We start from the raw sequence: 27609 nt of genomic DNA on the forward strand, positions 1-27609 counted from the left end.
AAACAAACAAACAAACAAGCAAACAAAAAACCGGACTGGAAAATTAGCAAACTTGGGTTCCAGCCTGGTCCCCACCACACTGAAGGAAGTTTTGACGCTGTGGTCTCTTTCACTCTCTGCCTGTCTCTATTAGAAAGAAAGGAAGGAGGAAGGAAGGAAGGAAGGAAGGAAGGAAGGAAGGAAGGAAGGAAGGAAGGAAGGAAGGAAGGGAGAAAGAAAGGAAGGAAGGGAGGAAGGAAGGAAGGGGGGCTGGGTGGTGGCGCACCTGCTTGAGCGCACATGTTACAATGCGCAAGGACCCAAGTTCAAGACCCCAGTCTCCACTTGCAGGAGAAAAGCTTCATGAGTGATGATGCAGTGCTGCAGGTGTCTCTCTACCTCTCTTCCTCTCTATCCAACCCTTCCCTCTCAACTTCTGGCTGTCTCTATCCAATAAGTAAATAAAGATAATAAAAATGAAAAAAGAAAAAAGGAAGGAAGAGAAAGAAAGAAAGACAGGAAGGGAAAGAGAGAAACAAGACAGGGTATGGTCTGGGCTGGTTTATAATCTTAGTTTGAATTCTCCCAAGATACTTTTTAGTCCAGCAAATCTGTGGTATATTTGCAGTCTATGGGGGCACTTGTTTTTTAAGTATTTTCATCTACTTTTGAGTATATCCTCCTCGACATTTTTTTCCCCCTCCAGAGTTATTGCTGGGACTGGGTGCTGGCACTCCGAACCCACTGCTCCTGTGGCCATTTTTTCCATTTTATTGGCTAGGACAGAGAGAAACTGAGAGGGGAAGGAGGGATAGAGAAGGAGAGAGAGGAAGACAATTGTAGACCTGTGAAGTGTCCTGCCTGCAGGCAGGAAGCCAGGGGCGCCAACCTGGATCCTTGCTTTTCATACTACGTGCGCTGAACTGGGTGCACCACCACCGGCCCCCTCTCCTCCTCAATATTCCTATTATTTAAAATTTTTACCTTTTCAACTGACTCATTCTCTAGTGTATACCTACTAAATCTAATGTTCTTAGTGTCAAAAAATTTTTTTCCCCTTTTTGTAGGCTTGGGGCCAGTACTATAAATCCAATGCTCCTGGAAGCCATTTTTTTTTTTCCATTTTAATGGCTAGAGAGAGAAATCGAGAGGGGAGGGGGAGATTGGGAGAAAGAAAGAGAGAGACCTGTAGACCTGCTTCCCAGCTTGTGAAGCATTCTTCCTGCAGGTGGGGAGTTGGGGAAAACCTGGATCCTTACACGGATCCTTGCACTTAGTACTGTGTGTGCTTAACCAGGTGCGCCACCGCCCTCCCCGTATTATACATGTTAACGGTACCATCGATATGACTTTACTAGCTAATATACAGTCCGAATTCAATAAGTCAATATTTCTTTCCTTTATTTTTTTCCTTTTTATCAGAGCACTGCTCATCTCTGCTTTATGGTGGTGTGGGGGATTGAACCTGAAACTTTGGAGCCTCAGGCATGAGTGTCTAGTATGATCATTATGCTATCTCCGCCCCACCCCATAAGTAAATATTTTTAGTGGTTAAGATTTTAGTTACTGTGGTGAAGAGTTTCAGATGAACAGAAAAAATTGAGAGACGAGATACAGTGCTACATCTTTACTCCCTACCCATTGTTCTTCCTCTTCAATTGACTTGGAGTTTTTAGGTCCATTGTTTATTTTGTGGACTTTCACTATGAGGTTGACTACAATTCAAGCCGTAGAAGAACCAGTGCATACCTAGGATCTATGAGTTGTCCTGGTCAACTTAATACTTGAGTGCGCACATCTTAAATAAGGATGCCGTACTGAAAAATAAAGTCTGGAGGAATAGAAAAGGGTCTAACTGCTACCTCTTCCGTCACATACAAAGTTCTAGAAAATGTATATCCAAAGTCTGTCTCTGAATATAGACATGTGCTACAGAGTTCAGAGAAAGGGGAAATCAAGGTTCATTAGATCAGAGGAGGAAAGTATAAGGAAAAGTCATGATTACACTAGAGACAGTGAAAGATGAGCAGGAATGTGTATAGATTCTAGCTCGTGTTAGGAAAATGAATAAATTAAAATTGAATATTATGAGGGTCAGGCGGTGGTGCAGTGGGTTAAGCGCACATGGCATGAAGTGCAAGGACTGGCTTAAGGATCCCAGTTCGACAACCCCTCACCCCTGCTCCCCAGGCTGTGAGGCAGGTCTGCAGGTGTCTATCTTTCTCTCCCCCTCTGTCTTCCCCTCCTCTCTCAATTTCCTATCCAATGACAATGACAGTAATAACAACAACAATAGTAACATGTTTTGGAGGCACGAGATGGCTTACTCAGTAGAGTACACATGTTACCATGCTCCAGGACCTGAGTTCAAGTCACTGGTCACCACCTGCAAGGGGGAAATTTCATGAGTGGTGGAGCAGTGGGGCAGGTGTCTCTCCCCACTCTTTCTCCCCTTCCGTCGTCTTCTCTTATCTCTCATCCTCTATCAAAAAGAAAGTAAAAGAGGGAAAATGGCTAAAGGGGATGGGGAGTCCTGCAGCTACTGAACCCCAGAGATAACCCAAACTGGAAAAAAATGTTATTATTGTTGTTTTCCTCACCAGAACACAGCTCAGCTCTGGCTTATGGTGGTGCTAGAGGTCGAATCTGGAACCTTGTCATCTCATGCACGAGCCTTTTAGCCTAACCACTATGCTGTATACTTGCAATTGGCAGATTTTTGTGGGGTATAACACACCAGAATAAAGCTGGTTTTAATTTTTTTAAAAAAATTTTTTAAACCAGAGCACTGCTCAGCTCTAGTTTATGTTGATGCAGGGGACTAAACCTGGAACTTTGGAGCTTCAGGCATGACAGTCTCTTTGCATAACCATTATGCTATCTACTCCCCACTCTAAAGCTGATTTTTTTAAAGAAAAAAAAAAAGAGTATTTTATTCACAGCACCACAGATATAGGCATATTTTCCATAATCTGTATGTGCCCACCTTAATATTTTCTCAGGGTACCTCTCCCATCCCTGAAGCCATCACTATTCTACATTTTGTGTCTTTTGAAAATAATTCACAGGTATGTTTTTCAGTAAATACAATGTCTGGAGGCTGGGTGGTGGTACACCTGGTTGATCACACACATTATAATGTGCAAGGACCCAGGTTTTAAGCTCTGGTCCTCACCTGCAGGGGGTAAGCTTTGCAAGTGGTGAAGCAGTACTGCAGGTGTGTCTCTTTTTCTCTCCCTCTTTATCTCTTCTCTCCTCATAATTTTATTTTTCTCTATCTAATAAATAAATGTATTTTTAAAAAACACTTACTGTCTGGTATTTTTATTATAAGAAATATATCCCTGGGAGTCGGGTTGTAGCGCAGCGGGTTAAGCGCAGGTGGCGCAAAGCACAAGGACCGGCATAAGGATCCCGGTTCGAACCCCGGCTCCCCACCTGCAGGGGAGTCGCTTCATTGGCGGTGAAGCAGGTCTGCAGGTGTCTGTCTTTCTCTCCCCCTCTCTGTCTTCCCCTCCTCTCTCCATTTCTCTCTGTCCTATCCAACAACGACAACAACAATAATAACTACAACAATAAAACAACAAGGGCAACAAAAGGGAATAAAAAAATAAAAAAAAAATATTAAAAAAAAATTTAAAAAAAGAAATATATCCCTAAAGATACTGTCTTAACTTCTTACTTTTTGTTTGTTTGTTGTCTGACCACCTCTAAGGTTCAGCTTATGTTGGTACTGGGAATTGAACCTGGGACATTCGGTACCTCAGGCATGAAAGACATTTTACATGACCACTAAACCAGCCCTTTGAACTTTTAAGTAAATGAGATCATGCCTCTGCTCATTCTGTTTCTCACCCTCTATCTAGAAAAAGGAAAGGACAAAAGGAGTCTGCCATAAGTGGCTAAGTCCAACAGGCAAGAATCCCCAGCAAAGTCCTGGCAGCAAAAAATAAATCTTTGACCTCAAATAAACAATATTTACTAATCTGAAAATTAGTTTATTCAAAATATTCCATTCCCTGGAAATACCTAATCTGGTTTTACTGTCTTTTTATTAAAATATACTTATTTACTTATTTTTGATAAAGATAAATTGAGAGGGAAAGGAGGAGAGTAAAAGAGAGAGGGAGGGGGGCCAGGTGGTGGCACAAAGGACCAGCACAAGGATCCGAGTCCGAGCCTCCACTCCCTCCTTGCAGGGCTAACGCTTCCGAAGTATTGAAGCAGGTCTGCAGGTGTGTGCAGGTGTGTGCAGGGGTTGGGGGGGGGGACAGAAAAAAGCAGTGGATTCACAGTACAGGAGCTGAGCCCAACTAACCCTGAAGGAAAAGAACAGAAACAAACACACACAGAGAGACCTGCTTGTGAAACATCCTCCCAGCAGGTGGGAACCAGGGCCTTGGACCCAGGGCCTCGAGCACTTAAATATGTGCATTCAACCAGGAGTGGCACTACCCGACGCCCCCATCTTTGTCGTCTTGTGCACCTCAGCTGTTTCTTTCTCTTCCTCCCCCCTCCCCTTTTTTGAAACTTCAGACACAGAGCTAAGACACCACCAGGCTATTCCACCACTTAGGAAATCTCCCCATGTGGTGCCGAGGGCTCCTGATGTCCTTGGGCATGGGAAATTGGGAGCCCTAACATCTCCCTACAAATCGACAACTACTTCAGTGGGATAACGGCTTTGTGGCTACCCCTACCCGACCTCCTCCAACTCACTGGCGTCCAACGCTCACTGGGGTGCTTCCTCCCGGCCTCAGCTTTTCCCCGCCCTTTATTCTTGAGAACCAATCATCCTGCTCGACTTCAGAACAGGGACCAATCAGCAGCCTCGGCTCCAAGTCTCCGCCCCCACGACGACTTCCTGTGCCAGGTGGCGCCATGTTTCAAGGGCAGCGGGCGTGGTTCTGCCGCAGCGTCAGTGGGGAACTGCAACAATTCTGGGGTAGGAAGCTGGGTGGAGGAGGCGAGTTTCTCTCTGCCCTCTGCTGCCTGGGCCTGAGGATGGCAGCTGGGCTGGCCCTATGTTCTTGTCTCCACAGTGACCGAAGGGGGGAGGATCAGTGTCCCTGGGGCTGCCGACTTCCTGTTCAGCTGCGATGCCTCGCACCCTGACACACTGAGGTACCCGCAGGCCACCCGCATGCGCCTCCCGGTTCAAGATGACCGCGAGCTGGGGATGGACATTGCAAGCCACTAATAAATACGGATGAGTAGAAGCACATAGGAGATGCTGGGGGAGAAACACCGAGATGCCCTTTCTCCTCTCCACGACAGATGGCGGGGCCTCCTACCTCCTGGTTCCTTACCTGTCTCCCCCTCCAGGCCCCTCATCTTCAGTATGTTTACGCCAGCTCCCTATTGCCTCTCATCCCGGCACCAGGTCTTCAAACCTGGGTAGTTTCATCAGAATAAACGTCCCTTGCCCCCTATTAATCCGTAGTTAAGCGTCACGGGTCGTACTCCTGTAAATGTCCTTCACTGCCACTAGCTCAGCGTTTGCACGCTCTGAATACTTTTTTGGCAACACTGTCGCAGTGATAACACACAGGTGGCTCTGCCTCCAATTTGTCCGCCTGCAGAACCCCCTTGGTGATGCTGTTTGCCTTAGGTTTGCAAAGGAGAAGTGCGGTCATCAGTCTAGCGTCCCCTTGCCCCCCCCCCCATTTCATGACCACCTACAGTGAATTCTCCCTACTTCCATTCATTTGTTAGTTTTTGAAAGGTTGACCACATTCTAGTTTATTGCATAACCTAAAATATTTCCTTTCTTCTCCCCAGAATATACCAGAGCCTTGATTACATCGAAGATAACGCTACAGTTTTCCATGCCTACTACCTCTCTGCGGTAGCTAATGCTAAAATTAAAAACTCCGTGGCTTTAGGTCATTTTCTTCTTCCTCCTGCATGCTTGCAAGAAGGTTAGCAAAAATCATCCACCCGCTTGCTAGTAAACTACCCAATCCAGTTACAAAGTACCCAGCATTACTAGGTCTTTGTTGTCCATCGGAGATTTTTGAATTTTATATCGGTTATTATCAGTCAGTAAAAAGTGATAGAAGTTGAATCAGATTGTCGTGAGTGTTTAACCCACTTTTGTTTATTGTTCATTTACACAGTCACTGAGTTCCTACTCTGTGTCAGGTTCCAACTCAGGTGCTTCAATGGCGAATAGAACTCAAGCAGAATTCAAGCACCCTGAAGCCAGGGTGCTCAACATACAGGATCCAACAAGTTTTCTGATTTTTATAACTTCTCCCAGTTAATGTGATAATAAAATAAGTAGTCTGATGGGAGCATTCAAAAATTTGTTATTTATAACTCATTTTTTTGCTAAAGATTTGTTATGATAATAAACTTACACATTTGTATTGTCTTTAATAATATTGACAGTACCTTCACGTAGATTATTTTAGCAGCTCTGTGACGTAGGAAGGGACTGGTTAATAATTTGCTTCTGAGATGGCTTGTCATAGTCTTCCCTTAATGGATCACCATTTCTTACCCACTTCTATTCAGATACTATCTTTTATAGGTCAACTTAAAAAAATTCATTTTTGTAGTTGTTGCTTTATTATCCAGTCTTTATGTGGATATGTACATTCCTAGAAAGACATGCAGGGGGCTGGGCGGTAGTGCAGTGGGTTAAGTGCCCCTGGGGAGAAGCAAAAGGACCGTGGTAAGGATCCCAGTTTGAGCCCCCTGCTCCCCACCTGTATGAGGGTCGCTTCACAGGTGGGGAAGTGGGTATGCCGGTGTCTACCTTTCTCTCCTTTCTATCTTCTCTTCCCTCCCCTCTCAGTTTCTCTCTGTCCTATCCAACAACAACAGCAATGATAGCAATAGTAATAATGACAGCAACAAAGGCAACAACAAGGGCAACAAAATGGGAAAAATAGCCTCCAGGAGCAGTGAATTCGTAGTGCTGGCATGGAGCCTTGGAGGCAAAAGAAAAGAAAAAAAAAAGAAAAGAAAGACATGCAAATTCCCAGTGAGCAGAGTTTTAGGAACAACACAAGTATTTCATAATTCTGTTACTCAGAACAGTGAATTTTATTAAGTGGTTATGCACATGAGTTAATGACTGGATAAAAGAATTGATTTATATAAAAACTGTTCTATTAGTCCATGGACACGCACATTCAGAAAGTTTATGTTGTAGAATAACTATCTGGTCTGATTTTTTTTTTTTTTTTTTTTTTGCAAAGAGCAAGGACTTACTGCTGCCACCAAAGGACAGATTTATTGACAAAGTGACAGTACCCTCCACAGAAACATGGAGTAGTCTGTCCCTGAGAGGTAGCCCTGTCACCTGTCTGATATGATTTTAAATGATCACCTCTGTTCTGCTTTTTGAGTTTAGTATCTTACATCAAAATGTATTTCAATTTAAAAAATCTGAATGAAAACATGCCATTTAAAAAAAAAAATCTCATTCATCCTTATCCTTGTAGGCCAATGTTGTATAGTAGAAATATGAGACCAAATGTGGTTTCCATATTAATGTTTCAATAAATAATAGAAAATTATTGAGGTACTTTACAATCTTTATTTCATATCTTTGAAATCTGTTATTTATATAGTACATCTCAGTTTGGACTAGACATATATTTCAACAGTGGCTATTGTCTGTGCAAGATAACATAGACCTAGAAGAATGTTACCTTCTTGTCCTCCAGCAAATTACTATGGCAAGTTTGGTGATGACAGAGTTAGGATGATGACATAGTCCTTTGACATGCTGTACATTGTAGAATTCATGTGCTGCCACGCCCACAAGACATGTTACATACTCACTGAGTCTGCATTTAGCAAAGTCAGTGATTGAATTCTGAGAAGCAAGCTCTGCTCTACAAAGTCAGGACTGTTTATTTATTTTGGATTAGGTACTTGTCTATTAATGTTTGACATAAATACACTGGCATCTAGTGAAGAGTCTGTATGTAATGTGCATTACACTTTAGCAGCTAACGTATACATTTATTCTCATAATGCATCAGAATCATCTGGAGAGTTTGCTAGATATGTAAATTCCTGAATTCCTTCTCCGTGATTATATTCAACAGGAAATGGTATTTTAAGCAAGTTTCTTAGGTGATTTTGATGTAAGTGAAATAATGCTGACTTAGAAATCTCAGACTTTAAGCAAGTTCTAAAAATTCTGTATTTACTTTCAGAAGTGGTATTGAATTTGTTTTTCTTACCACAGAAATAAGGGGAAAAATTGGTAACTTTATTTGGGAACAGGATCAACATTTTCTGATAGAAGAGGTAAGAATTAATTTTTTTATTAGACTCTACAGTTTCAGTTTTTTTGAAAGCACTGTAATTTTTTAAATGCTTATTTGTGCAGGGGTAGATAGCATAATGGTTAGGCAAAGAGATTCTCATGCCTGAGGCTCCAAAGTCCCAGGTTTAACTGCTGGTATCACCATAAGCCAGAGCTGAGCAGTGCTCTGGTCAAAAAAAAAAAAAGTTTGTGACATGTTACTACTAAGGAATTTAAAAGGCATGCTCTTATTGAACATTATCTACTTTGACATTGTTTCTATACTAATCCACTGGTAAAATGAGATACTTTTATTATATGATTAAAATTATTCACACAGGGCTGGGAGATAACTTACTGTGTAGTAAGTTATGTAGTAAGTTATGTAGTGAGCACACTCCCATGTACAAGGATCCAAGTGTGAATTCTTGGTACCATATGGAAATACCATGCACAGGGTGAAGGGAAGCTCCATAAATGGTGGAGCAGTGTATCTCTCTTCCCTCTTTGTCACACTGTCTCTATCTGGAATTAAAAGAAAAAAAAAATCAGTCTGCTAGGAGCAGTGGAATCCTGCATTTGTGAGATTTCAGTGAGTAAAATTTAAATGCATTCATGCAAAAAAAAAAAAAAACACCTAGAAAATTTACTGTTTTTTAAAATATTTATTTATTTTGAATAGAGATAGAGAAATCAAGGAGAATGGGGGAAGAAAGAGGAAAGACACCTGCAGCCATTTGTTCAATGTTTTGAACAACTTTCCTCAATAATTGTGTATAATACAAAAAAAATTGACATGTCTTTTGGCATCTTCCCTCAAATGTACGTATCTCTTAGCTTATTTGAAAATCTGTATACAGAAGCCATCAGGATAGCTCACCTGGGATGGCGGCGGGCTTGACGTGCACGCAACCCAGGTCTGAGCCCCTTAGTAAAGCACGTGAAAGTATAAGAACACTGCACCACCGCTCCCAGTGCTGTTTTTTTATTTGTTTTTTTTTCCTCTCTGTCTCTTATTTCTGCCTCTTTCTATCTGAAACAGTTGCCTGGAGTAGAAGTTCTAGTACTGACAAAAAAAAAAAAACAACTGTATGCAATAGTCATTTGATATCATTTGAGAATCAGAAAGAATAACAGTTATGGATTATAATACTTTTAATTGGAAAAGAGTTCATGATTCCATAATGATACTTCAAAAGTGGAAGGATAAAAGAGGATTTGTTTTTCCTTTTAGAAGAATAGCAGTGGGGGCTGGGTGGTGTTACACCTAGTTAAATACACATATCACCGGGAGTCGGGCTGTAGTGCAGCGGGATAAGCGCAGGTGGCGCAAAGCACAAGGACCGGCATAAGGATCCCGGTTCGAATCCCGGCTCCCCACCTGCAGAGGAGTCGCTTCACAGGCGGTGAAGCAGGTCTGCAGGTGTCTATCTTTCTCTCCTCCTCTCTGTCTTCCCCTCCTTCTCTCCATTTCTCTCTGTCCTATCCAACAACGACAACAACAATAATAACTACAATAAAACAAGGGCAACAAAAGGGAATAAATAAATAAAATAAATATATAAAAAAGTACACATATCACCAAGCACAAAGACCCAGGTTTGAGCCCCTACTCTCCACCTGCAGGTGGGATGCTTCATGAGCAGTGAAGCAGGTCTGCAGGTATCTAGTCTTCCCTCCCCCTCTCTGTCTCCCCTGTCCTCTCAATTTCTCTCTGTTCTGTCAAAGAGAAAGGGGAAAAATGGGGGGGGAATGGCTGCTGGGAATGGTGGATTAGTTCTATAGGCACCAAGCCCCCACAATAACCCTGGTGAAAAAAAAAAAGCAGCAGCTAGTAAATAAATATAGAACGGCTGATAAAATAGAAATTCCTTGCCTGTGACCGTCAAGAAAACAAATGATTTAGGCCAAAGGTCATCAATGAATGCCAAGACCAGGATCTCACATTATCACCTCTTGGTAATTTACAAAGGCAAGCAAATACCTTTACAGTGGGGATATCAAGCAGATACTCAGGCAAATATACAATGAACATGTGCCACCTAGCCAAGTTTAGTGTCACCAATGTTGTAATAACCTCACTAAGTCTAACCTGACCTGATATAATAAACAGTATACAATATTATATATGTGTGGTATTATTTTTTTATCTAATGTTTTAAATTTTTATTTATTGGATAGAGACAGCCATAAATCAAGAGGGAAGGGGTGATAAGGAGGTAGAGAGAGAGACACCTGCAGCCCTGCTTCGCTGCTCGCAAAGATTTTCCCTCTGCAGCTAGGGACCAGGAGCTTGAACCCAGGTCCTTATGCTTTGTAATGTGTGCTCAACCAGGTACACCATCACCCGGCCCCTATATGTGTAGTATTCTTGTTCATAATGTTTAATCTAAATCTAAACAGTCAAGACAATTCTAAAATATGAGACTTAACCATAAAACAACTAACATAGGTTATTTAAACAATGTCATAAAAAATAAGGTTGTTCTAGCTTATGGAATACTACTCAGCTGTTAAAAATGATGCCATTTCCTGCACCTTATCTTGGATGGAGTTTGAAGGAATCATGTTAAGTGAAATAAGCCAAAAAAGAGAAGGATAGATACTGGATGATCTGATAGGCAGAACTTAAGTATCATGTGATAAGTATGAGTATTTGAATCACTTGTCATGTATTCTCTTAAAAAAAAAAGTACACTTTAGTTCTTAGGTAACTCCATAGTTAAATACTCTTATTTTGAAGATAAAACAATTTGTTACTTTTTGAATTTGTAGCTCATAGTAAGCCTAGAAATTCTCAGGTCAAGGATTTTTTTTTTTCCTCCAGGGTTAATTCTGGGCTCGGTGCCTGCACTATTAATCCACTGCTCCTGGAGGCCATTTTTCCCCCTTTTTGTTGCCTCGTTGTGGTTATTATTATTACCATTGTTGATGTTGTTCGTTGTTGGATAGGATGGAAAGAGGAGGGGAAGACAGAGAGGGGAGAGAAAGATAGACACCTGCAGACCTGCTTCATCGCCTGTGAAGCGATTCCCCTGCAGGTGGGGAGCCGGGGGCTCAAACCGGATCCTTACCCTGGTCCCTGTGCTTTGCGCCACATGCGCTTAACTCACTGTGCCACCGCCCAACTCCCCAGGTCAAGGATTTTAAGAACATTTAAGTTAACACTTTGGTTTCCTTGTTTTTGTTTTGTTTTTTTTTAAAGATTTTATTTATTTATTTATTTATGAGAAAGATAGGGGAGAGAGAGAAAGAACCAGACATCACTCTGGTACATGTGCTGCCAGGGATTGAACTCAGGACCTCATGCTTGAGAGTCTAGTGCCTTAGCCACTGCGCCACCTCCTGGACCACGGTTTCCTTGTTTTTAAGAATAAAAATTAAGGGCCAGGTGGTAGCATACGTGGTTAACTGCACATATTACCATGCATAAGAACCCAGGGTCGAGCCCCTGGTCCCACCTGCAGAGGGAAACCATCTACAGTCGTGAAGCAGTGCTGCAGGTGTCTCTTTGTCTCTATCTCCCCTTCCCTCTGTTTCTCTCTGTTCTAACAGATAAAATAAAGAAATAAAGTTAAAAAAAAGAATAAAAGCTGATACAATATCAAGAAAAATTACAAAAACTGAAACAAGAATAAAACCATAGTTTTACTTTATAATTAGAGCCTTTTTAAAAAAAAATTCCAATCTCTTGATGTTATCTTTAAAACTATGTAGTATAAGTATATATGTAAAATATTATAAATTTTTCTCATCAAACTAGATAGAGTAAATCTAAGTTTTATGAATTCAATGCCAATTTATTCCCTCATTTTATTTATTTATTTAATCTTTATTTTATAGAGACAGCCAGAAATTGAGAGTAAGGGGAAGACAGAGAAAGAAGCAGACAGAGACACCTGCAGCACTGTTTCACCACTTTTGAAGCTTTCCCCTTGCAGGTGGGGACCAGGATCTTGAACCCGGGTCCTTGCGCACTATAACGTGCGCTCAACCAGGTGCACCACCACCCAGCCCCTTATTCCCTCATTCTTAAACTAGTTTATTAGTAGCCTCAGAATTAGTGACACTACATGTTATATTGCAGATTTAGTAGAGCTGCAAATTATTTCTAAACAGTGGAACAAATCACTTCAAAGTTTATGATTTATCACCCTACTAGACATGAACCAGCTTTGCATGTAGACCAACAATCCTAATTTGCCTTAACTAACTAATCTCTAAAATACCCATCTTTTCAAATGTTTTTTGGGCTGGTTTTAATACCTTACTGTTTCTTTCAGTAACTAATGAGTTGAATAAAGCTTGAGCACATGTTTATTGTAAATTTGCCTGAATGTTATAATTTCCTTTTTGGAAAAAAGTGCTTTAGCAACGGAATTGAATTTCTCATTAGCTAAGTAGCAGAATAGAGTTGATTTCATTCTGAGAAATAAGAGTAAAGATTTAACCCAATGATTAACTATGGGGCACAGTTCAAATATCCACAATCCTCTTGAATCGTTAAGAGGAAATCAGTTCACTTGCCATGTCCTTTTTAGGGAAGGAAGGAAGGAAAGAAGGAAGGGAGTCTACTGCTAGTCACCTAACTTCTTCCTGTGCTCTTACAAAAGTCTGTTCTATGGCCTTCAGGTGTGAGAGAATAGTAACTACCAAGTATGGCAGCTATGGTAGCAGTAGTGAAACATTGACACTGGAGTTCAAGACTCATTGTTAAGGCAAAGAATACACGTCAGAACTAGTGCCCCAAATGCTCTGCTGAGAAAGTGTCTCCAGTTAAGCACCGATATGACGAAATCCTAACAATTTACTTCATTTTTTATTGAAGAAATGCTTTACAATTCTGTTGCCGTCACAGGGCTACAGGGTCACATATCCCCAAAATAGGTGCAAGCACACGTCTTCCAATCACAAAATTGTCATCTCCCTCTACCATAGTGCTCTGGGTTCCCAACCTCTTTTAATGCCAGCTTACTTTAAAAAAAAAAAAAAAAAAGAGGGGGTAGGGTGGGGGAAGGGATCCCGGCGGTAGCGTGGCAGGTTAAGCACACATGGTGCAAAGCTCAAGGACCCGTGTAAGGATCCTGATTTGAGCCCCTGGCTCTCTGCCTCTGGGTGGGGCGTGTCACCTCACAAGCGCAAAGCAGGTCTGCAGGTGTCTAGCCTTCTCCCCTCTCTGTCTCCCCATCTCTATTTCTCTGTGTCCTATCCAACATCAACGGCAACCACAACGACAAGGGCTGTAACAAGGACAACAAAAAATGGGAAAAAATGGCCTCTAGGAGCAGTGGATTCGTAGTGCAGGCACCGAGCCCCAGCGATAACTCTGGAGGCAAAAATAAAATAAAATAACGCCCATGGCACTTATGCACAAAGACCCATGCAAGGGGTTCCAGCCCCTGTGAGGATACTTCGCAGATCTGCAGGTGTCTTTCTCTCTTCCTCCCTTTCCTTCTCAATTTATCTCTGTCCTATCCAATAAAACGGGGGAAAAAAAAAAAGGAAAAAGGGGAAAAATGCTGGTGGATTCGTAGTGTCAGCACTAAGCCCAAGCGATAACCCTGGAGGCAAATAAACAACAACAAAAAAATATGATTGGTTGGATCACTGATAGGCTGTTTTAAAATCTGATTTCTTTTGCTATCTGCAGCATAATGAAGTAACACCAAATGAAATCAACACCCTTAGGGAAAGCGGTGAACTAGCAACAGATTCCAAAAAGGAATCAGTTAAAAGGTACTGACTTCATATACTTCATTGAGATTTAGTTCAGTAGAGACATTTTTGAGTACTACTGTATGTTTCTTATTTAATTTTTATAGTCTTACAGGACTGATATTATCACTGTTTCCATTTCAGTGGTTTTCAAATCTTCATAGGGAATATAGATAGTGTTTAGCTTCTGAAGTAAATGATAAAGTAGTAGCTGTCATTGTTCAATATAAAAAGTCATGAGTTTGATTTAAATAGTTTTTTTCCCCTAATTTTAACTTCACTCATAATTTTTCTTTCTATCTTTTTAAATAGAACCCCTTCCCTCCCCCACTTAATCAGAGCACTGCTCAGCTCAGATGCTTGATTCATTCCCAGGCACTGAGTTAAAAAAAATAATTGTCCAGGAGGCCCTGCAGTAGCTCAGCGGGTTGAGTGCACATGGCTGTCAAGCGCCGGCCCAAGGATCCTGGTTCAAGCTCCCGGCTCCCCACCTGCAAGAGGGAAGCTTCACAAGTGGTGAAGAGGCTCTGTAGGTGTCTTTCTCTCCCCTTCTCTATCTTCCCCTCCTGTCTAGATTACTCTCTGTCTTAGCCAACAATGACAGCAATAACAACAATAGTAATAACAATAAAATGATAAACAAGGACAACAAAAGGCAAAAAATGGCCTCCAGGAGCAGTGGATTTGTAGTGCAGCAACTAAGCCCCAGTGATAAATCTGGAGGAAAAAAAAAGTCCTGCAAAAAAAAAAATTTCATAAAAGGAAAGATCAATAAATATAACAACCAAAATTATTTTTAAATATTAAACATTTTTAAAATGCCACAAATCAAATCAAAAGAAAAATAATACACTGGGGGGAAACATTTGACAGAGACTAATTTCCTTATTTAAAGAGGACTTACAAATCTGGGAAAAGTAAGCTCAATACAATAATGAACAATAACAAAGAGAAAAAAGATATGAATAGAAACCTTATGCAGATTATTTAGAGCTTTTTCTCTGTGGAACCACCAGATGGTGCAATATGAACATAGATTAACTATACTTTGCTCTTACTGATGCTCATCTTTTCCTTTATTATGCTGCTGGCATATAAGAATAAACATTTACTAACTGATGAACTAGTTTCTTTAAAAATTTATTTTGTTTAAACATTTTTTGTTTTATTTATTTATTTTGCCTCCAGGTTTATTGCTGGGGCTTGGTGCCTACACTATGCATCCCCACTGCTCCTGGAGGCCATTTTTTCCTCCCATTTTTATTGCCCTTGTTATTGTTGTTATTGCTGTTGTTGCTGGATAGGACAGAGAGAACTGGAGAGAGGAGGGGAAGACAGGGGAAAAGACAGACACCTGCAGACCTGCTTCATCGCCTGTGAAGCGACCCCCTCACCCCCACCCAGGTTTCAGCCTGGTCTCTGCTGCACTGACGGAAGCTTTGGTGCTGTGGTCTCTTTTATTCTCTCTGCTTCTGTCTCGAACTTAACAAAAACAAAACAAAACAAAACAAACTTAGAAGCACAAAAGTTCACACTTTACAATTCACCCAGTAAAACTGAAATCTGACCAAAAGAGCGATTATTGATAGATTACGACAGATATTACATGGGGTAGTTTCTAATTTATAAAACTTAAATAGGATTTTCTGTATGTTTCACTTTACAGCACAGAAAAACATTTTATAAGGACTCCAGCTGTAGAAAAGCAGATGTACTTCCCTCTTCAGAATTATCCAGTGAATAACATGGTGACAGGTAAATTAAAATAAAATCTAGAGTATATGAATCCAGATCTGCAAGAAACGGGGATTTTTTTTTCCAATAGAACTGTTATACTTCAAATTCCTAGTAAGCAGAGTCCTCCATTGTAAATGGAAATGGAGGACACATCATTTATTCACAGTATTTATTCACACATTGAACAAATTATTCTGTGGAATTCACCCTACGATAGACTCCATCTGTTCTGTGAAGAAAATGATGATTGATAGCTAGACTGAACACACATAAGCCAGTCCCAGTTTACTCTTGTTACTGTAGCATCAAGATTTTACTGTCAAAAGTTCTAGTTTAGAAGATACATTGTATGAACTTGGGATCACTATGTTCCCTACCCAGATGCCTGCCTTAAAAGAAGACGTTATCAGAGACAGTGAGAAGGGAGACCCAAGGCAACCAGTTGAAAAGTGACCCTTGGGAATGAGATGGATATTTGGACGATCTGGGACACGGATAAGATTTTTTTTAAAAAAAAAATCTTTATTTATGTATTGGATAGAAACAGTCAGAAATTGAGAGGAGAGGAGGAAATAGAGAGGGAGAGAGACAAAGCAACACCTGCAGCCCTGCTTGGCCACTTGCAAAGCTTTCCCCCAGCAGGTGGGTACCGCGGATTGAACCCCGGTCCTTGTGCATGCAAACATGTGCGCTCAGTCAGGTGCGCCACAATTTGGGGGCAGGGGCAGAGAAATAGCTTACCAGGTAGGAGGTCTACCTTGTCATGTGTGCAGCCCAGGTTTGAGCCCTGGTATCACACAGGAAGTGCCATGGCCCTGGAGGGAGTTCTAACGCTGAGGTGTCTCTCCCTCTCTTTTTTCTCTATTTGAATGGAAAAGCAAGCCTGGGAGCAGTGAAGTGGCACAGTTGTGAGACTCTCCTCATTAATCAGTCAGTTAATCAGACTTACAATACTGTAATCCAGTGTTAAGTCAGTAAATAATTTTTAAAAATTTATTTACTTTTTAATGAGAGATACAGTGAGAAAGGGAGAGAGAGCGAGAGAGAGAAATACCAGAACATTGCTCAGCATTGTCTTGTAGTAGTGCTGGCAGTTGAACCTAGCATGTCCAAGCCTCAGGCATGAGAGTCTTTAGCACAATCATCAGCTGTCTCTCCAGCTCAGTAAATATTTTTTTTAAGTAGAGGTTATCTAAAGAGGTTTTAAAGAAGAGGTTATCTAAAAATTATTTTTAAACAGAAACCTGAAAAAGTATGTTTTTGAAATTTCAGTAAAAACCATTGTATAGTTTTCAGATTCTCTTTATTCACTCGCTTGAATACTTCTTTAATAATTCTTTTCTCTCTCTCTCTCTCTCTTTTTTTTTTTTTTGCCACCAGGGTTATCACTGGAGTTCGGTGCCAGCACTACAAATCCACTGCTCCTGGAGGCTATTTTTCCCATTTTGTTGCCCTTGTGGTTGTTGTTGTTATATCTGTTGTTGTTGGATAGGACAGAGAGAAATTGAGGGAGGAAGGGAAGACAGAAAAGAGGAGAGAAAGATAGATACCAGCAAACCTGCTTTACCGCTTGTGAAGCGACCCCCCTGCAGGTGGGGAGCTGGGGGCTGGAACCTGGATCCTTACGCTGCTCCATGCACTTTGCGCCATGTGCGCTTAACCAGCTGCGCTACCACCTAGCCCCCGGAGTAATTATTTTCTTTACATTTTTACATTAAAAATTTCACAGCTCTTGAAAGAAAGTTTTATTTTCACATGCCTGTATTTTGATGTGACGTGACAAGTAATTCCCGTCTTATCATACCATCTGCTTATACGGAAAGGGATAACTTCTTATTGGGAAAGTCATCTTGAGTTAATTTAAAAAGTGAGTGGGAATTCTGCTTTAGGGTGTACTATCAGTATTTCTGACTAGAACTTAACTGTCTCTCAAAATCGGCTCTGTTCAATTCATGAATGTTAAATCTCTGCAAATAAGACTAGGTGTTTGATAGTAAAACAACAACAACAACAAATTCTAGAACAGGGTTTTAGTCTTACTGCTGTTGGCATTTTAGACCAGGTAGTTCTTTTTTTTTTTTTTTCTCTCCCTTCAGCTAAGATAGCAGAAGAGGTTATTTATTGTACATGGGTTACATTCAGCCACAAGGAGAGCAGAACTAGTCCAGAATGACAAGTCCAAGGCAAAGGAGCAAAAGGGACTGTGTCTTGGTATGAGCAATGAAGGTCACTCAAGATGGTCACGTAGGATCAGATGGTGATGAGGTTCTAGATCCGCTGAAACAAGTTCTAGGCTGCAGCACAGAAGTCCAATTTGTACCAGTGCCTCTGGCCTCCGGCACCCCTTATTTCTGCTCCTGTGGCTTCCATGGGTGCACAAATCTCCCTGGACCTCTGCCTCATCTGTCTTCTTTTGCGCTTCAGCCTGCGCATTCGCTTCTTCCTCCACTTGGCTCTCATCGTGCAAAGGGTTCTAGGAAGATGGCGCTAAGGCCGAGAGACAGGTAGTTCTTTATTAGCAGGAGGAATCAGTCTTTTTTTTAAAAAAACATTAATTTTATTTATTTATTCCCTTTTGTTGCCCTTGTTGTTTATCATTGTGATTCTTCTTATTGTTGTTGCCATTGCTGTTTTTGTTGTTGGATAGGACAGAGAGAAATGGAGAGAGGAGGGGAAGACAGAGATGGGGAGAGAAAGACACCTGCAGACCTGCTTCACCACTTGTGAAGTGATTCCCTGCAGGCGGGAAGCCGGGGCCTTGAACCAAGATCCTTATGCAGGTCCTTGCGCTTTGTGCCACGTGCGCTTAACCCACTGCGCTACCGCCGGACTCCCAGGAATCAGTCTTATATGCCACAGTATTTAAAAAATAAATTCTTCGATTCGTGCCCCCGGTTCTCCACCTGCAGGCGATCGCTTCACAAGTGGTGAAGCAGGTCTGTAGGTCTCTCTTTCCTCTCTGTCTTCCCCTCCTCGATTGCTCTTTGTCCTATCCAACAACAACAGCAATGACAACAACAACAACAACTAGGGTAACAACAAGGGCAACAAAATGGGAAAAATGATCACCAGGAGCAGTGGATTCGTGGTGCAGGCGCCCAGCCCCAGCAATAACCCTAGAGGAAAAAAAAAATCTTTTCTTTTGGGTAGAGGCAGAGAGAAGTTGAGCGGGTAGGGAGAGGCAGATAGAGAGACACCGGTAGCACTGTTTCACTGCTTGTGAGGCTTAACAGTAACCCGAGTCTCTGCCCCCTGGATGCTAGTAGCATCCTATCTCTCACCACTACTCCAAGTTGTGACAATCAGAAATATCTTCAGACATTGTCAAATGCCCCACAAGTTATCAAGGGAGTTGGGACGGTATTCCTTTCTTTTATTTGATTTTTGGCTTTTGACTAGAAGTAAAATTTTCTTTAAAAGATTATTTATAAAAAGAGAATTAAAATGTGTATCTGTGGTTATCACAGATACAAATCCCAGATACAAATCAGATACAAATCACAGGTTAGAAGTTCAATTGGAGAGATAAAATGGATGGAACTGGAAGTGACTTTGCTTAGTGAAATAAGGAAAGAGATGAAAGACAACTACTGGATGGTTTCACTTGTGTAGAATCTAGAAATTGGATACACATGAACTTGGGGAAAAAACAGAAGCAGTCAAACTGTCTAAGCTTTGTCTGCACTATGGTGGGTATCTTGGGAGGTAAGAGGGTGGATGTGATGTGGAACTATACACTGTAATCTTACAATCTTGGAATGTACTATTAATAAATAATTTTTTTAAAAAGTTCAGTTTTGTAGGAACATCCTGGATAGGAACTTCTCTCTCAAAGTCTCATAAGATTGCTGTAAAGTTGTCAGCCAGCTTGCATGTACTTATTTTAAAGTACATCTGGGACTGGACAAACCATTTCAAGCTCACTCAAGTAGTTATTGGCAGGCTTGAATCCTTGCTTGGTGCTTTATCAAAAGTTTTAACTCCTCACCAAGTGGGACTCCCTCTAAAGGTTATTTATAATGTGGTATCTTGCTTCCCTCAGAGTGAAAAAGGCAACAGAAAGAACATGCCCAAGACAGAATTCTCTCTGTCCCCCTGTCTCTTTCTATTTCATATGCTGTTGACCACATAGACCAACACAAGTACAAAGTGGAAGGGATCTATAAAAATTCACGAATATCAAGAAATAGGAGTCATTCAGGGCCTTGTGGGAGGTTGGTTGGTACAGTTTAACACAAGGACAGACATTTTCTTTTTTTTTTTTTAATTTAAGAAAGGATTAATTAACAAAACCATAGGGTAGGAGGGGTACAACTCCACACAATTCCCACCACCCAATCTCCATATCCCACCCCCTCCCCTGATAGCTTTCCCATTCTCTAGCCCTCTGGGAGCATGGACCCAGGGTCCTTGTGGGATGCAGAAGGTGGAAGGTCTGGCTTCTGTCATTGCTTCCCCGCTGAGCACGGGCGTTGACTGGTGGGTCCATACTCCCGGTCAAGGACAGACATTTTCTAAAGCTTGAACCTGCTCCTCACCCCTAGCAGGGGATTCAGGAGTAAATACTTGACCTAAACTCTTTCAGTTTTTAGATAGAAAATACACCAGTCAAATCATCTTTATTCAGACCATAGTTCTAAAATATAAAACTTGACAAATATAAATAATTATATTTTATTTTCACCATGTAAAGAAAGCCAACTTCCCTCAGGAAAGAAAAATGGAACTAGCATCAGAGAAAAACTTGAGACCAATGCAATAATCATGAGAACTGACTGTAGTTATTTTTGAAGCCCAGCAATATATTTGCCTTTCTTACAGCTTGGCTGATAAGCAGTGTCTTTTTTTTTTTTTGTAAATTCCCCTTTTGTTTAAGCTTGTTTAAATGGACTTGGTGTCAACATCAACCTAAGTACTTAAAAAATTGTTACAGTAAGGGAGTCAGGCGGTAGGTAGCACAGTGGGTTAAGCGCATGTGGCACAAAGCACAAGGACCGGCATAAGGATCCCGGTTCGAGCCTTCGGCTCCCCACCAGCAGGGGAGTCACTTCACAGGCGGTGAAGCAGGTCTGCAGGTGTCTTTCTCTCCCCCTCTGCCTTCCCCTCCTCTCTCCATTTCTCTCTGTCCTATCCAACAACAACGACAACAATAATAACCATAACAATAAAACAACAAGGGCAACAAAAGGGAATAAATATTTTTAAAAGTTGTTACAGTGATTTTTTTTAACATATATATACATTCCCTTTTGTTGCCCTTTTATTGTTGTTGTAGTTATTATCGTTGTTATTGATGTCATTGTTAGATAGGACAGAGAAAAATGGAGAGAGGAGGGGAAGACAGAGAGGGGGAGAGAAAGATAGACACCTGCAGACCTGCTTCACCACCTGTGAAGTGACCCCCTTCCAGGTGGGGAGCCGGGGACTCAAACTGGGATCTTTATGCCAGTTCTTGTGCTTTGAGCCACCTATGCTTAACCTGCTGCACTACCGCCCCAGCCCCTACAGTGATCTATTTTTGGTGCAGCAAACATCCCACCCTTCCTATACTAACACATTTTTTACTAGTGTAGTGATTATTTTTTATTCCGTAGAAATAAAAAATTCTTCTTTAGAAACTTTACACATTGTAATGTACAATTAATTAAACAATTCTTCTGCACGAGTTTAATTCTTTCACAGAGAATCCTATTCATTAAGCAAAGATCATGAACCATATAGAACAATCATGCTTTAAGAGATTTTTCTGAAGGGGGCCAGTGCACCTGGTTAAGCACACACATTACAGTGCACAAGGACCCAGGTTCAAGCCCCTGGTTCCCACCTGCAGGGAGAAATTTCATAAGTGGTGAAGCAGGACTGCAGGTGTCTCTCTGTCTCTCTCCCTTGTATCTCTCCCTCCCTTCTCCATTTCTATCTCTATCCAATAATAAGCCCAAAATTAGAAAATCAAAAAAGATTTTTCTGAAGTAAATAAGTATGATTGAAATCTCTTTAGAGATATTAATCTTTTTATTTTATATGATTGGATTCACATTAACTGTGAATTTATTACTAGAAATTATCGAAATATATGCATATATATTTTGTTGATGGTGATATTTTAAATTTAATAATCTTGAGTTCTGCCAGAATTGTTTTCATATGATATTTACTTTTAAATTAGGTTTCAGTTATTTTTTTGTGTGATGCTGGGGATTGAACCCAAGGCCTGATACATGTAGTCTACCAATATGACACCTCCCAAGCCCAATACTTTCTAATTTATATCTTTAGGAGCAAGAGAGAGAAAAAGAAGAAGGTGGGAGATAGTGAAACAGCAAAGCACTGCCCCACCACCCATAGTTACTCTGTTCTCTGTCCCTGGTTTTCTCCTGTGGTGTCGGAGATCAAACTCAGGTGGCATGCATGGGAGGCACAGGCTGTTACCCACTGCACTACCACCCCAGCCCATAAATTAGGTTTCATTTTTATTTTTATTATTTTTATTTTTTTTAAAGATTTTTTAAAATTTTTATTTATTTATTTTCCCTTTTGTTGCCCTTGTTGTCTATTTATTTATTTATTTATTTATATTTAAGAAAGGATTAATTAACAAAACCATAGGGTAGGAGGGGTACAACTCCACACAATTCCCACCACCCAATCTCCATATCCCACCCCCTCCCCCGATAGCTTTCCCATTCTCTATCCCTCTGGGAGCATGGACCCAGGGTCATTGAGGGTTGCAGAAGGTAGAAGGTCTGGCTTCTGTAAATTGCTTCCTCGCTGAACATAGGCGTTGACTGGTCGGTCCATACTCCCAGTCTGCCTCTCTCTTTCCCTAGTAGGATGGGTCTCTGGGGAAGCTGAGCTCCAGGACACATTGGTGGTGTCTTCAATCCAGGGAAGTCTGGCCGGCATCCTGATGACACCTGGAACCTGGTGACTGAAAAGAGAGTTAACATACAAAGCCAAACAAATTGTTGAGCAATCATGGACCCAAAGCTTGGAAAAGTGGAGAGGAAGTATTAGGGAGGTACTCACTGCTAACTCTAGTATACTTCTGCTTTCTTACTTTGGTGCCATACTCCAAACTCAGTCAATTTCTGCTTTGCGTTTCTACTTCTTTTTTTTTTTTTTTACATGCATAACATTCCCCAGATTCCCATTTAGCAATACAACCCCCACTATTTCATTCATCATTTTTCATGGACCTGTATTCTCCCCACCCAACCACCCACCCCAGAGTCTTTTACTTTGGTGTAATACTCCAATTCCATTTCAGGTTCGACTTGTGTTTTCTTTTCTAATCTTGTTTTTCAACTTCGGCCTGAGAGTGAGACCATCCCATATTCATCCTTCTGTTTCTGACTTATTTCACTCAACATGATTTTTTCAAGGTCCATCCAAGATCGGCTGAAAACGGTGAAGTCACCATTTTTTACAGCTGAGTAGTATTCCATTGTGTATATATACCACAACTTGCTCAGCCACTCATCTGTTGTTGGACACCTGGGTTGTTTCCAGGTTTTGGCTATTACAAATTGTGCTGCCAAGAACATAGGTGTACATAGATCTTTTTGGAGGGGTGTGTTGGGTTCCTTAGGATATATCCCCAGGAGAGGAATTGCAGGATCATAGGGTAGGTCCATTTCTAGCCTTCTGAGGGTTCTCCAGACTGTTCTCCACAGAGGTTTTTTACTGTTGTTGTAGTTATTATTGTTGTTGTTATTGATGTGGTTGTTATTGGATAGGCCAGAGAGAAATGGAGAGAGGAGGGGAAGACAGAGGGGGGAGAGAAAGATAGACACCTGCAGACCTGCTTCACTGCCTGTGAAGCGACTCCCCTGCAGGTGGGGAGCCAGGGGCTGGAACCCGGATCCTTACGCCGGTCCTTGCGCTTTGCACCACCTGCGCTTAACCCACTGCGTTACCGCCCAACTCCCTAGGTTTCATTTTTAATGTAAAGCACAAACACATTACACATAAAATATAATCATTCAGTAAGCAATGGCTATCAAGTTAAAAGTGCTCTAAGCTCTCCCCATTCTAAGTGTTCTTTTTGATACTCATGTTTAGATTATTAATGACATTACAGTTACTCACACCGCAAACCTTTGTTCACTAACCACTAGTATTGATTTCCCATTAACTTTTTTATTTATAAGAACATTATCTTATAAGATTTATAAATGCACTGATAAGTTAATGAAAGTGTTGCCCGCTTTACTAGGGAAGAACAGTTATTGGATCAAAAAAGTCATGATATCTTAAAAACATAATTTTAAAAAATTATCTTTATTTATTGGGTAGAGACAGCCAGAAATCAAGAGGGAAAGGGGTAATAAGGATAGAGAAAGAGTGACACCTGCAACACTGCTTCAACACTTTCAATGCTTTCCCCCTGCAGATAGGGACTGGGGACTTGAGCCCAGGTCCGCGTGCATTTTAATATGTGCACTCAACCAGGTGCACCACCACCTGGTCCCAAATCTTTTTCTGTTTTTCTATGCAAAAAATGTGTTCTAACTTTTTCAACCCGATGTTTGTGCTGATAGTAGGTAAGTGAATAGATAAAATCGAAGTGATGAACTCTAAACTGGACACGCTGTTTAGTTATCCTGGCCTGTGCATTTTTTTTTTCCCTCCAGGGTTATTGCTGGGCTCGGTGCCTGCACTATGAATTCACTGCTCCTGAAGGCCATTTTTTCCCCTTTGTTGCCCTTGTTTATCGGTGTTGTTGTTACTATTATTGTTGTCCTTGTTGTTGGATAGGACAGAGAAATGGAGAGAGGAGGGGAAGACAGAGGGGGAGAGAAAGACAGACACCTGCAGACCTGCTTCACCACCTGTGAAGCGACTCCCCTGCGGGTGGGGACCCTTCCACGGGTCCTTGTGCTTTGCGCCACGTGCGCTTAACCCGCTGCGCTACCGCCCAGCCCCCATGGCCTGTGCATTTTTATATCCCATTCCCAACCTTCACATCATGCTCTCAGTAACCCCAGTGGTTAATCAAATATTGTCTTAAAATGTGGTTGAAGGTCGGAGGAAGGGCCGGGTGGTGGCGCACCTGGCTGAGCGCACATGTTACAGTGCTCAAGGACCTGGGTTCGAGCCCCCAGTCCCCACCTGCAAGGGGAAAGCTTTGCCAGTGGTGAAGCAGGTCTACAGGTGTCTCTCTGTCTCTCATCCTCTCTCTAACCCCCTCCCCTCTTGATTTTTGTCTGTCTCTATCCAATAAATAAATAAATAAATATAATTTTTAAAAATTTAAAAAGAAGATATAAAACAGAAGGTTGGAGGAAAATGGGAAGGGAGAAGAGTGTTCCCTGATAAGTATCAGGCTGATATCATGGGGAATATTCTCACTGTATTTGTCTTCTTTTTGCAAGTTTCTATATAAAATCATTGTTTAGAATTATTTTCCAGTGCACTTCTCAGTTCTGCCTTATCATCATAAGTGTTGTGCTGGGGTGGTGCTGGGGGTTGGGGATTCAACCTGGGACCTCTGTTGCCTCAAACATGGAAGTCTGTTGTGTGAACTGCTGTGCTATGTCCCTCAGCTGGAAATCTCTTTTTTTTTTTCAAATTTATTTTTATTTATTTATTTTTATTACTGGATAGAGACAGAGAAGTTGAAAGGGGAAGGGGAGATAGAGAAGGAAAGAGACAGAGACACGCCTGCAGTCCTGCTTCTCTACTTATGAAGCTTTCCCCCTGTAGGTGGGGTACAGGGGCTTGAACTTAGGTCCTTGCACACTGTAATGTGTGCACTTCACTAAGGGTGCCACTGCCTTGTCCCAGCCTGGTGGGCTTATGGTGACATTACTGTTCCTGCATCTCTGTGCTTGGAGAAAGAAAAAGGTAGACAGGTGAAATGTCAAAGGAGTGTACCAGCAGAGTCCTCCCACTGCTGGGAATATTTCAGCTTGTACCTCTGTCCACAGCTGGGTACATGGTCTTGCTAGGGCAGCCACCAGCCAAGGATGTTTCAAAAATCACTGCTAAAAAAGAATTAATACTGAGTATTAATGAATATTGAGGATAATATCACTATATCTCCCCCCTTTTTTTTTTCTCACCACCAAAGGTCTGTGTCTCCATCCCCACTCCATTAGATAACCACTATTGTTGTTCCCACAATCTTAGATACAAGTTGGCGTTTTTTTCACATTAGTATGTTCAGTTGTGCATATGAGTGAAACAATATCTTTTAACTGTTTTATCCAGTCGTCAGTGGGCATTTAGGATGATTCCATTCCTGGGCTATTGTGAATAATGTAACTATGAACTCTTGTGCATATGTCCCTCTGAATTAGTGTTTGCTTTTCTTTTGAATGAATATGAAGAGTGATATTTCAAGATCGTCATGTAATTCCATTTTAAATATGTCTCCTTTTTTCAATTTTGTAGGTTATATATCCGTCAATGCCATGAAGAAATTCCTTGGGGAGCTACATGACTTCATTCCTGGAAGTTCAGGGTATTTGGCATACCATGTTCAAAATGAAATTAATATGTCTGCTATAAAAAACAAATTGAAGAAGAAATATTAAGCTGTTTTCCTTACACCTAGGCATTGTTTATGAAACATTACTATGTATAGAGTTTAAAATCTCCCCATTTGAACTGAATAATAGGGAAGCAGAGAAGACTTCTGTTCTTCTTCAAAGTTAATCTTGAGGAAACACTGAATTATATTTCACTCTATTTTGGCATTTGTGTTAGTCTCTCCTCAGTCCTCCCAGCTTTTCTGATAATAAAGATATCGGAAATGACTTAACTACAAATACGTGTTTTACACCTACTGTGAATAAGTGCTATGTCATCTCAAACCTGTAAATCACCTTAGAATCACAGTGCTCAAAAGGACATTGAGTCCAACCCATTTATTATTTTGAATGAGGAAATGAAAACCTTATGTGTTTATTTGTTTGTTTTTCCTTGGGGTGACTAATTAGGTTCTAAACCAGAACTGGAACACAACCCTCTTGATTTTTCAGGCCAGTAGCTCCCCACATGTCTAGTATGGTAGGCAGCCGATCTGCAAAGTTGACTCAGAAAAATCCAATGTGCTTGGCTTGTATTTTAAATAAGCTGAAATAATACTGAGATGTACTAAGACTTCTCTTTTGTTCGTGTGGCTATGCTATACAGAGTATGGCGAGTTTCTTATTTTTTAGAGATTAAAAATGACATTATATGTGAGAACATAATCTTGTTAAAACTGTACTTTCCCCTAACGCTTATCAGTTGTAGAATTATCTAACAATAGGAACTTTTCTGTGCTTGGGTCATTTTGGTCTGTGTTAATCCCAAATTTTCTTTTCTGACTCAAATTTCATAGTACAAATTTAAATACTAATCTTAACATTAGTATTTGAAATTTCTATTTCTCCTATGTTAAATTCTTGTTAATTATATTCATATTTGTGATTAGACTTTTCTGAAGCTGTAAATAAAAACTAAATCTTAATTATCTTTTCCTGAAACATATTAAGTATTTTCTTTCCTGAACATTGTATATTAATCACATTCAGTTTATGTTTCTTGTATAGAAATGTGCCTGTCTATGAATCTTAAATTAATTATTGAAAAAGATTAAATAAGTGTTTTCTATGTGAATATTGGGACTTATTGAGAGCTCAAGCTCCTGATCCCCAGCTGCAGGGGGGACACTTCATGATCTGTGAAGCAATACTGCAGGTGTCTTTCTCTCATCCTCTTTCTCTTCCCTTTCCCTCTCAGTCTCTCTTTGGCTTATCACATAAAAAAAAAAAAGAAAGAAAAGAAAGGGAAAAATGGCAAGCAGTGGTGGTAGATTCACTGTGCAGGCATCAAACTCCCTGATGGCAATACAATAATAATAATGAAATTAAACTTCTTGTTTCCGGAAAAATAATTTTCCCCTTTCAAATGGAGTGTCC

General features: G+C 40.9%; 1 protein-coding gene across 1 annotated transcript; it reads left to right on the top strand.

Moving 5' to 3' along the window:
- Positions 1–4446: 4446 nt before the first annotated feature.
- On the top strand, positions 4447–27161 carry TERB2 (telomere repeat binding bouquet formation protein 2). The gene is made up of 7 exons (XM_007534107.2): positions 4447–4924; positions 5022–5103; positions 5761–5900; positions 8189–8250; positions 13899–13984; positions 15630–15718; positions 26096–27161. The coding sequence occupies exons 1-7, from the start codon at positions 4861–4863 to the stop codon at positions 26236–26238; spliced, it is 666 nt and encodes a 221-aa protein (XP_007534169.1). The 5' UTR covers positions 4447–4860; the 3' UTR covers positions 26239–27161.
- Positions 27162–27609: the final 448 nt, after the last annotated feature.

This window comes from Erinaceus europaeus, chromosome 16 (genome assembly GCF_950295315.1).
Source record: "Erinaceus europaeus chromosome 16, mEriEur2.1, whole genome shotgun sequence".
NCBI classification, from domain to species: domain Eukaryota; kingdom Metazoa; phylum Chordata; class Mammalia; order Eulipotyphla; family Erinaceidae; genus Erinaceus; species Erinaceus europaeus.

Coding starts and splice junctions, on each gene's coding strand:
- TERB2 (XM_007534107.2), top strand. CDS start 4,861: ATGTTTCAAGGGCAGCGGGCGTGGTTCTGCCGCAGCGTCAGTGGGGAA. Junction 5,104..5,760: donor TCGCACCCTGACACACTGAG/GTACCCGCAGGC, acceptor TCTTCTCCCCAG/AATATACCAGAGCCTTGATT. Junction 5,901..8,188: donor TCCTGCATGCTTGCAAGAAG/GTTAGCAAAAAT, acceptor TTCTTACCACAG/AAATAAGGGGAAAAATTGGT.